This window comes from Sinocyclocheilus rhinocerous, unplaced genomic scaffold (genome assembly GCF_001515625.1).
Source record: "Sinocyclocheilus rhinocerous isolate Xijiao unplaced genomic scaffold, SAMN03320098_v1.1 scaffold3203, whole genome shotgun sequence".
NCBI classification, from domain to species: Eukaryota; Metazoa; Chordata; class Actinopteri; order Cypriniformes; family Cyprinidae; genus Sinocyclocheilus; species Sinocyclocheilus rhinocerous.
Genome location: NW_015666486.1, coordinates 53876 through 66287, shown reverse-complemented (window position 1 = coordinate 66287; position 12412 = coordinate 53876). Strand labels below are relative to the sequence as shown.

The following is a 12412-nucleotide window of genomic DNA, read 5'->3' as shown; positions in this document are numbered from 1 at the left end:
CACACAGCGTCTTCACGACATGGCTGCAGTGTCAACAATACTACAGCGAGAATAAAAGTTATGCTTTCTTTCTTTGCGTGAACATTTGGGCGGCTTTATGCAAATCTTCCCACATAGTGAGGTAGGTATGTGGGGGCGTGTTCGAACGAGCCGTTTTAGGTAGGTGTGGCTAACTCTTAACTTTTATAAAGAATATCTCTTTGGATTTGAGACTTTAGTCTTTGCAACTTTACAGATCTTCTTTATGCACCAAGAGCTTGTAACACTCTAAAGAGAAAGGAAAAAATGAAATCGCATCATATGACCCCTTTAACAGACCTAGGGAAAGGCAGATAGGACGCAGCATGACAAGGGCATAGGGCCTATAGCCTAGCTGAAGTTAGCAAAACAGAGTTAGAAAAATGTCTGAAATTGCTTACAGCACCTTTAATTTACCCTGTATTTCTAATAAAACCAAAATCCACTCAGTGTGGCTTAATTAAGCCCAGCCTAGTGTGTCAGGAAATGAGACCATTGTTTTTTTGTGAACTTCATGCAGGGAAGCTAAGCTCGGCTAATGTGCCTGAGTCAGTGGGAGGCTAATACAGGCTTCAGACAAACACCTTGAATAATCTCTCTCTCTAGCACTCACTTCTTCCTTTCTGTCATTCTCTCTGTGACAGCTTCCTCAATGGTGTTCAAACAGCTGCATTAAAATGGATGAAAAGTAGTTAAAATTTGTACTAGGGCTGCACGATAAATCGCATGCGATATTTAACGCGCATCTTGTCAGTAAAGCCATTCTGTAATCAGCGGTAAATCTCCATCACGTGCGTGCTTTCACATTGAGCAGCATTAACTACACAGAGCCGTTGTTCACAGACGAGCTGCGCAAAAACTCAATAAAAATAATGTATTGATATTTAATATTAATATATTTTGTATCCAACTTTATTGTTTTACTTTAAATAAATGTGTGGTTATTTTATTGGCTTCTATTTTTTTTATTCAGTATCATTACAATTATTGAGTTAAATTAAAAAGGCTTACAAATGTATTTTATATTATTTAATAAAATAATAAATAATTATTAAAAAGCATTTGCAGTTTCGGTTTTCGACCAACAGCATCCAGAATTTTCTGTTTTGGTTTCGACCCAGAATTTTCATTTCGGTGCATCCCTATAAAAAAATGTTATATGTTAGTAAAATTACCATTGTTTCCCACTTAAAACCCAAACACAACCTCAGCACAGCAGTGATGGGTTTGATGGCCACATTTTCTGGAACACCACACCTAAAATGTCTCTTCCACTTGATATCACTGAAATAGGTGTCCTGAGAAATGACACCTGTCTCTATGAAAGCCGTAGGTCTTACAGCCTCATTTTGTAGACATGGAGAATGGGGGTTTTGGAGAAACCCTGTGTTTCCTTCACAACCATCACCCCTGAATCTATGCCACTGCTGCTGAAATCTACAGCAAATCTTTATTTTATTTTTTTACCAGAGTTGTAATTATGTTTGCACAACCAGTGTAGTCCGATTCAACATATGAGCCAGTTCTTTTAATGAATCATTCAAAAGGACTCACGGTTTGAATCTAAGGCAGTGGTACTCAAACTGGGGTGCAGCAAACATCCAAAACGAGCGGTAGGATGACTTAACAGTATTTAAATGAATAAATTATTAATACATTAAAATATTTTTTTTAATGAAAATGCTCCCCCCAACAACTATTTTTATTTAAGAACATACAGTTCTTAAAACTTCTGAAAAATCACAAAATGATTTGTGGCTAATTAATATTATAAATCTATACTTGTAGTTTCTGTTAATAAATAAAACGTTTGAAAACAAGTAGCTTTGTCACAATTATAGAAGAAATACTGAAAATGTATTAGCCTGTATGAGGGTGGACTTTGAATATTGTGTTGGAGAACATGGGGCCTTCTAGTAAAAACAGTGAGAAGGAATCCTTGCCTGAATGAACTCACTCGCTTACTAAACTGTTATCATTACATTATCAACGTATGGTTACACTATGTGATTGAATTAGAAATAGGAGAAAATCTGTTTATGGTGTATTTCTGCTTAAATACATAATGTGTTTATCTATGACATTTTCATAAGCAAAGCCAATTTAAAAAATTGACCATTTTGTGACCATTTTGCCTTTGGTTAGCAAGCTATTAGTTTGTCCTATTAGCATAGCTTACTGGTTAAGAAAAGCTCTTTTTTCATGAGATAGAACAAAATATCACAATAAAAAACGTTTTTTAAAGGGGTCATATGATGCTGCTAAAAAGAACATTATTTTGTGTATTTGGTGTAATGAAATGTGTTTATGCGGTTTAAAGTAAAAAAAAACACATTATTTTCCACATACTGTACATTATTGTTTACGAGCTGCGCAAAACCATGTTCATATTCGCGCGATTTTTTGCGCAGCTCGTCTGTGAACAACGGCTCTGTGTAGTTAATGCTGCTCAATGTGAAAGCACGCACGTGATGGAGATTTACCGCTGATTACAGAACCGGCTTTCTGACAAGATGCGCGTTAAATATCGCATGCGATTTATCGTGAAGCCCTAATTTGTACACTATGAGGCAAGTGCGTTTCTCAAAAGGGATAACATTGCTTATGGGGACACTTTTTACCTAAACAAACACTGCGATCAGACAAACACAGTAAAACATTATCTAGCATGCACACACAAGCCCTATCTGCAGACCACAATACCACAAGTGTAACATCTTGATAAGCATGATGAGAATGCACATTACATTAGGCTGGGCGATAAACAATAGCATATAGAGACTGCCATTAAATTGGTCTAGCAATGATAAGCTATGGACATTTTACTTGATACGGATTAATCTAAACGGCATTAAACAGCAGAAATAAGCAAGACAACTGCTAAGTTGTCTGTGCATGTCACTCATAAAAAGTGTTGTCACGAAACCAAAAATATGACTTCGATACGATACCTGACTAAAATATCTCGATACTACTACTGAACTGATACCACGACAAAAACATAAAACAACATGAAAAGTAATTGAATAGATGACCCACAAATTATAGTTATACTTAACTTAAAGTTCATTATCAATAAAAAAAAAAAAAAACTGAAATCTCTCACTTGACCAGTGTGATTTCGCCCTGCTTTTTGAGTGTTTATCCCCCTTTAAAAAATTTTTTTTTAAAAGAAAATCACATGCCAGTGCTATGGTGAGCAACTTCAAGTCTATGACTATGATATAGCTGTTTCTTCAGGTAAATATAAACCTTTGCAACATTGGTAAGTTAGCTAAAAGGATAAAGCCAAATTAGATGTTTATTATGGATCTCAATTGCCCTGTCATGGTGAAAAAGGTCACGTGTCACAAAATAAATCGATACAATAAATAAATACATTCATTTGACTTATATTTGAGGGCATGAGCTAGGGATGAGAAATATTATGAAAATCTTATTTCACGATATGAATAGTTTTGTTTTATGTTAACCATTTGTATCATGATATGGTCATTTTTGTTATTTTATCTTTGTTATTAAGAGTAAGAACTTAGATGCAAGTAACAAACAAAAGGACAAATACAATAAAGCAAAGACACAAATGAAATAAACAGTGTTTTCAGTTAAAGGGGTCATATGATGCGATTTCAATTTTTTCCTTTCTCTTTGGAGTGTTACAAGCTCTTGGTGCATAAAGAAGATCTGTAAAGTTGCAAAGACTAAAGTCTCAAATTCAAAGAGATATTCTTTATAAAAGTTAAGAGTCAGCCACACCTACCTAAAACGGCTCGTTCTAACACGCCCCCACATACCTACGTCACTATGTGGGAAGATTTGAATAACGCCGCCCAAATTTTCACGCAAAGAAAGAAGGCGTAACTTTGATTCTCGCTGTAGTATTGTTGTTGCCGCTGCCGCCATGTCGTGAAGACGCTGTGTTTTCATGTTTTTGAATCATCGCCCCGGCCTGACAGGGCATCATCACAATATGGTAAGGGGCGTAACATTTCCGTCACACGCTTGAGGTATTCAGCCAATCATAACGCACTGGATAGCTGGCCAATCACAGCACACCTTGCTTTTCAGACCGATAATTCTGTGTGCGCGATTGGTGTAGTTTTGTCTTTTAAACAAACTGTAATCAAATGAAAAAAAAGTATTTTTTTTCATTTCATTACATTTTAAAAGATTGATTAAACTGTTAAAGTTTAATTCATTCATTAGACACATTTTTGATAAGTTTGTATTGCATCATAAAACACAGAATCCAGAAAAAATAAAATGGAAAACACAGAATTTAGGGATAAATAAAATTGTTTTCATGATTTCATGGTAGCTTAAAAAAAAGTGAAGTGCAGTGAAGTGAAGTGAAGTGAAGAAGTGAAGTGTGGCCAAGTATGGTGACCCATACTCTGAATTTGTGCTCTGCATTTAACCCATCCAAGTGCACACACACAGTAGTAAACACACACCCGGAACAGTGGGCAGCCATATTGCTGCGGCGCCTGGGGAGCAATTGGGGGGTTGGTCGTTGCCTTGCTCAAGGGTCTCACCTCAGTCGTGGTATTGCTATACTTCAAGACTTCTGAAGCATGTAGAACAAACTGAAATGAACAAACTGAAAAGTATTATTGGTTAAAATCTTTAGAGCTTTTTGTGTTGGCCAAATGCCACGACTGCCCTTTTTTTTTTTTTTTTTTTTTTTTAACTGTATGGAGTTTAATTGTGAACAAACAAGTTAGGTTTACCTTCATTCTCAAGGTCTAACAAACATGTGGAAATAATTTCCCTCCTCAATAATGGTAAATGAATATCAAGATAAATATCGATAGTATAATAATATTTTTGGCCATATCACCTAGCCCAATGCCGCATGATGGTCCTATAAAAAAGTATTTCCCACGAGTGAGGAAAGCTAATTATGAATACAACAGTGACGATACTTAAAAAAAAAAAAAAAAAACTTTTTATGGTTGTGTTTACCGGTTTGTGGGCCTATTAACTTTGCGTGAACGAGAAAGGTTTTTATGGCCTTTCCTGCTATTTTGCGAGCAGTTTTAGAGAATAACACAGGAACAGGGGTAGGAAGCTGTTCACTCAGAAACGGAATATTTTCTGCTCCGATCGTGGAAGGTTTGCTTCGCTCACTCACATACAGCTCACCTGCTTACATGAATAAAAAAATTAGCTGTTCATGCATTTCCTCAAAAACCCTTGAGTTCCCCTACGTTCAAACCCACAGTGTTTTGATGATCTACTCTACTGAAATACGATAACTTGCATGAAATTTAATAGAAACTCAATGCTAAAGGAGCCATGTGAGTCTCTATCAAAGGTGATCTAGGGAACTGCTACAGCAATGCAATACCACAAAAAGGCCAAAAACCTTACAAATTATCCGTACCTTCTCATGCTCATTTGATCAAACCATCCAGCTGAGAGCAAACGTAAAAGCATACAACCTCACTGATGGCATTTCTTTTTTAGATAAAAAATGATAGGAAAGCCAACAGTAGCCAATGCTCCATTCTCACCCAGGCCCCTCCCTGCAGAACTAACATGCCTCTTGTCCAGGATGGTACAGCCATCTGTTGTTTGTTAGGAGGTAGAGAGTTTGTGTGAATGAGTATGATGGTATTTGCTTGTGTGATGAGGAAGAGAAAGGGGACAAAAGTGAATGGGGGAGGGAGGTATGAGTAGAATATGTAAATGTAGACATTAATGGTTTTGTCTGTGACTGACACTAGGGGAAATACTGCGAGTGAGCACTAACAGCAGCTTGAAAAAAGTGTTTTGCATTCAGAAAAGAGTGTCGATTAATGAAATAACAGCTTGTTCTATCCTGACTCCACTTATCTACACGGATATGGGAGATACAGTCTGTTGGGGGTTAGGTTAATCCAACGGGAGTCCAAGCTCAATGTCATATTAACCTAGTTCATTGGCAAAACATGCTTTCCCACAGCACAAACACAGCTCCAGCTGTCCAGTGAGTTTGAGCGTATAACCTAGACAATAGTGTCATCATCAACAGAGATACATTAAAATCATAAACTGGAATCACACACATCTGTTTTGCGCATGTCTGTGTGACTAATCCACTGTGCTAGTTAACCCAATGACACACTACAGCCTCTGACATCACACAGGTGAGTCTGAATCCAGGTGTTTGTGATGTCTGGCTTGTAAGGACAAGGTGTGTTTCAGTGTCATAAACTTGTAATGAAACAGACTTGTCTTTGCCCTCAAGCAGTAGGTCAAGATTTAAAACTGTTGTTAGAGGACTTAAAGCTGCACTCAGTAAGTTTTTGTGTAGGCCTACATTTATGTGTTATTCATCACATTCAGTATTTTTAGTGTTATATATTGCCATTGTTATTATTAGTAGTAGTCACAGTAATTGCACTTTCAAATCCTCCTAGGAAGTTCATATTTATTTATGAGTTGGGAAGTCATTATAATTACCTATTTAAAATAATTAAATAGGTCATGTGGGTGCAAAACACCTTGGTTGGAGAAAGATAGTGATGTACCTTTTCTACACAAAAATACAGCAAGGTTTTGAACTACTTCTACAAAATGATAAATACAGAATGTGCATCAGGTGTGTATTTGCGTTTGTTTATGTTTATATTCAATTTATGTAGGTGCTATAAACTGAATCGTTATATATTGTATTGTAATTGTGCAAATTGCATACTTTGTGCAACTTAGCAAGTTTTGTTGTAAATGAAAAAAAATTATTTTCTCACTGAAATGCTTCCACCTTGGAAATGTGGGACTCTAAGAAAATCTCACACTCATAATTATGGCATTATGGTGCCGTTCATGACCAGAATCTCAAAAATACTATCTTTCCGACATTAACCATATCTACATAAATTTAATAACACAGCTGGTCATGTGATGTCAACATGACAGCGCCCATAAGAGGACAACTCGCTCCATGTCAATAAAAGCAGATTTTTCCAGAAGACTGACAAGCCTCAAGTCTTCATATCATGTGTGAACATCATTGTAATGCTATTTCTCAAAAGTGTTGTTAATTTCTTTGCATTTAAACATTTCTAATTAGCCAAATTAAAAAATTAAAAAAATACTGAATGCACCTTTAAGAGTGAAATTGTGTGTAGTGACCTCAAATCAATCAATGTGCTCCAGTGTTTACTTGATTTAATGTCCCCCATAAAAGAACATTAATCTCCTGCTGGGCTCTCTAAACCAACATTAACCCCAAACCAAACCAGGGCAAGGATAAGTCAGAGCACGTTGTTGGGTCACTATCAATTCAGCCACCATTACATCCATGTTAAACGAATAAATTGATTTATAAACACTTGACATCTCACATTCAGATCCATGCTCATACAGAATCTATACCTTTTCATTACAACGGAGTGTAAAAACACCACTTATCCACATAAGTATATACAAACAAACATAATCTTGAATATTTGGCTACATGTTTGCATTTCATACATGGTATATGTAGCCATAGAAACCTTTTCTACATCTAGCATAACACACTGAAACATACAAACGACCTGAGATAACTTTAAATATCCTTGATCAATTTATTATCACCGTCAGTGTTTAAGTGCTGACAACTTAGTCACTGGACCACATCAAAGACTACTTAATATCCCAGCATGTATACTATATACTTCCATAGCTTAGCTTTATAACTTGGGTTACATGCATCCACATTCATGGAAACGTCTCGACGTAGAAGAGAGAGAAAAATCGAGCATCACAGATTTTTAAAGTGTAGCCTATATACGCGTCAATGTATCCTCTCAAATACCAGGACCATTAATCAAAAATGACACAAAAACTGCAACAAGTTCATGTAATGAATTAAAAGGGCATCTTATTAATCAGCTCTGGGGAGGTAATTGGACAGGGGGTCACAAAATGCTGAAATATGTAGTAAAAACATAACTTACCCAAAACCGCAAAGGCTATAAAAAGCCATTTGATATCCATAGTTCTGCTTTCTGCACTGCCAATTAAGTCCAGATATTGCAGAAAAATGCAAATGTGGTTATAAATTCCAAATCGTCACTCAGCCCTTCAGAAATCAGTCCGGATGGAGTTATGAACGCGTACACCTGTTCGGACCGCGACTCCACAACGATTCAATTTCTCCCGAGTCAAATGCGTCTAGCGCGGTAAAAAGACGGATATCCAGCCCCGAACAAAAGCCGTGCTTGTTAAGAGACGCTTGTGCGATTGAATAAAGCCTTCGGGTGGTTTCCTCCGATAAATTACATCCGCCGTTCACGAAGGAATCCGATATTGTGAGTTGAACGCTGGGATATGAGCTCTCTCTTGCCGCTCTCTCTCCAATTCCCAGCGCGAGCAGCCCACGCGTGCTGGAGAGAGGAGGGGTGAGACCAGTTCGTCCAGTTCGCGTCAAATAACCGGCTGTGGTCGTGGATAAACTTATGGTAGCTTTGTCAGACGGATATGAGCAGATGTGGTGCCCGTGTCCGTTCTCCGTGAAGAGCAGTATGGTGATGCTGCCGCTCCCGCGATCACCTTCAGCTCTTCTCTATTGTCATACACGCCACAAAAGACACTAGGCGGCCCAGCCCATCTCTTACTTTCAATCACGGGCTGGTGCCTGAGGATAACAGATGGGGGGAATCCTACCAGAGACCACTAGTTGTGTCCCGGTCAAATAAATCTGCTTCAGCCAGCTTCGGGTGGCTAAATCACTTTTGTAATCAGCATTACGTTGCCTAGATTCAGTTGTCACTAGAGATGCCGCTATTTAGAAGCACACATGCCGTTTACTTTTTATACCATCCGAAACGATGCTTATAATTGGGAATCGCAATTTAAGTGTGCGTTTTCATTTTAACGATACTCAAGTTCATGTTTTAGAGTCTGTTTGACAACATCCTCGAATAACCTTTTAAACAGCGCACGCTTCGCATGGGTTGTGTGGCGTGTTGTATGAAATTACACGCTTCGTTTATCGCCACCGGTTTAAACGTCAGAGAGCAGCGAGCTCTGTAAACTGTTATTCCTGTGACGCGTGTTGTTTATGTTATAACATTGTTTACACACGCCGCAGCAAGTGAACGTTCCAATTATGGGAATTTGACATTTGATTTCCTGCTGTCCTGCGTTTGCACTTTCAAACGATCACTCCGCCCTCTTGGCGTAATGCCATAATAAACCACCCCTTTCACCAGGTAACAGCTGCCCCCTAGTTTTGAAAACAGTCCCTAAAGAAACCCATAGGCCTTTGGGATAAAAAGTATTATGGGAAAATGTATGTTTGTTCACATTCTGTATAATGTTTCAAAAGATTTCGATTACAAATAATTGCTGTTCTTTTGAATTTTCTACTAATTAAAGAATCCTGAAAAAACGTTGAAACATGAATGTTTTCAACTGTGATAGCCTAAAAATAAATGTTTCTTAAGCAGCAAATCAGCACATTAGAATAATTTCTGAAGGATCATGTGACACTGAAGACTGGAGTAATGATGCTGAAAATTCAACTTTGCATCACAGGAATAAATGACATTTTAAAATATATTAAAAGAAAACAATTGTTTTAAGTTGCAATAATGTGTCACAAAATGGTGATTTTTACTAATACTATAATACTTGTATAATATTGTATTTTGATTAAATAAATGCAACCTTAGTGAGAGACTTATTTCAAAAACATTTTAAAAAAAAAATTCTGACCCCAACTTTTGAACGGTAGTGCATCTGCTACAAATTAATTTACAAATCTCCTATTATCACTAAACTGTGTAAATTAATGTAAAGTATTGCAAAAATACTTTTTTAAAATATCAATATTTATCTAAAAATGATATAGAAATATTAAACTACCTTAGTACCAGACTGAATTGTACCACCAGCTGAAAACATGGGCATATTCAGATCTGTGCATTAATTTATTGTACGTCTCCAGTCACGTCCATTCTCTTACCTTGTTCTTTGACCTGTAACTGTGTTCTTTTTTTTAATACTGTAGGTTGGTGCTCATGTAATTTCAGTCCTGTTGCTCATTTATAATTGGTTAAACTGAAGGTTTTTACAACTCACCCCAGTCTCTGCTGTTATGTTGCTTCAGTACTTTCTTTAATGTGTCAGTCAGAGAATAGTCAGAGACTGATCTCTGTATGATAAAGGTTGGGGTCTGATCAGTCAGTCATGGTTGGATGTGGAGGGATTGTGTGCTCCGGCCCATGAGGACAATCACTCCATTGTTATTGCTGCATATACAGTACAATACTGGCCTGTTTTTAATTAGGAGTTGTTATACCATCACAGTGCATGGAACAAAAAAATATTTGAGTCAATCTAAAGAAAGAAAATCTAATGAGAGAACAAGCAGTGTGCAATATCATATTGTTCACTGTAATGAACCACTCGGTTATTCAGTGCTATTTTTGTTAGTGAAAACCGTGGGCATAATATCTTTGCTCTGACATTTAGACAGTTTTTTCCCCTTTATTAAAACTTGTTTTAATCACATGTTATTATTTTACCCCTACAGAACATTGGTTTTAGAAGCACAAATAATCAGGAAGTTTGAACATCTTAATTCCATCATTGGGAAGCTGAGTGAAGCAGTTCCCAGTGGATTTCAGCAGTCCTGCTCCAGGCGCCACCATCGTGCCCCCAAGCAAGGCACTTAACGTCTGCATCCACAATGATGAGGCTTTACAAGATCAATTCAAATCCAATCAAACTTAAAGGTCAGAGATAAGATTGCTGTCAGTCATTTGTTATAAAGAGAGATGGCAAAGTGTTTTATAATAGAGTAAGTGATAAAAATCACAATTATCTGACAGTTTCATTATGAACAGCTTGTCCAGAACCTTTCTAATATACATAAAACTGTTTGCGTGTAATTTTTGTTTATGTTGCGTTTGTCAATAGGGCAGTTCAGCTCAAAAACTGAAACCTTCATTTGAATAACATTTTCAAATTAGGAATAAAATCTGATAAATGTCATTATAAATTGTGCTTCTTTAGCTCTTTAGCTTTATAATTGCTATAAATGCAATACTGAGCACTTGTAATGCCTCTGAAAAGGTGATTGGTGCTTTTAACTGCGAGCTGGAGTGACTGTACACTCTTAAAAATATAGGTTCTTTTTTGGCATTCCATAAAGAGCCTTTAACATCCATAGAATCTTTCCATTGCACAATTAGGTTCTTTAAATTGGAACAATGTTCTTCAGATTATAAAATATTCTTCAGTCTAAGGGGTAAAAAATTGTTCTTATAAGAACTGTTCACTGAAAGGTTCTTTGGGGACCCAAAAATGATTCACAAAATGGCATCACCACAATAAAACCTTTTTGAAACCTTTATTTTTAAGAGAGTACCAGGCACAAATCCTATATCCAATCCATATACAACAGGTCCGTCTCCTATTATTTTTCTGGTAGTATTTGGCCAGCCATGTGATCTTGACCCTCATGAGGCAGTCAGCTCCATGTAAAATAAAACTGCTTGGGCACTGGAGTTTTGATCATATTTTTCAAAATTGCTATTTGTGTAAAACTGAGTGTGCTTGATATTTTTTTGGCAGTTATCTGACTGTTTAACAGCTGTTTACAGATTTGTTCAATTGTGCTTGTAGTTGTATCAGTTACACACAGCATCAACAGTGCAAGGCCTATTAAACCAGGAACTTACACAATCTTTGCAATGACAGATTGCACCTTGAGGCACCTTCAGATACCTTATATTACCTTCATTATGAAAGCAGATCATCTATTTAAATTCATTCCCAAACCTCATATGTAAAATGTGAAGGTATGAAAAAGTGAGGCATCTGCTTAATAGTATTGAGTCCTATAATGAGAAAAGAAAAAATTGTTTCATGGTCAGTTTTTAAAGCTTTATGATGACTTCAAGGAGCAACTTAACACAGTATTGTTGCCTCAGGGAGATAGATTTGCTTAGGCTTTTCATCTGACATTTGAATATTTTGCGGCGCATTCAAAAAGTAAATAAATCATTCATTTCTTCCATTTACCATGTCTCTGGGGCTCTTTTGGGAGCTCATAAGGGATACTGAGCTAAAATGTGAGAACAGTGTTTTTCTCTTCCACTTCATCTCTTCCAGTGTGTACAATCATATGCACACACACACACACACACACACACACACACACACGTGTGTTAAATGTTATTAACACACACAAACACACAAACAAAGTGAATAAAAATGGCTTCTATCTGTTGCCACTAAAACCGGGTATGATAAGTTCAAGAATTATAAAAGATATCTACAAATAAAAAACACTTCTAAACTAGGACACCATTTTACATTGGACATCAACAACAAAAATATCCTTTAAATCAAACTTTGGAATGCATTAAACTTAAAGGAACAGTTCACCCCAAAATAAAATGTTAAAAATGCT

The 12412-nt window shown here is 36.8% G+C and overlaps 1 protein-coding gene across 1 annotated transcript in view; it reads right to left on the bottom strand.

The window, feature by feature from the left end:
* The window catches only part of LOC107732353 (immunoglobulin superfamily member 3-like), a 168790-nt gene extending 159689 nt beyond the window's left edge, over positions 1-9101 (bottom strand). The window contains exon 1 of the mRNA XM_016543648.1: positions 7947-9101. Within this exon, the coding sequence (XP_016399134.1) occupies positions 7947-7986 (40 nt within the window). The 5' untranslated portion in view covers positions 7987-9101. The remainder of the gene's footprint in view (positions 1-7946) is intronic.
* Between the last annotated feature and the right edge of the window lie 3311 nt (positions 9102-12412).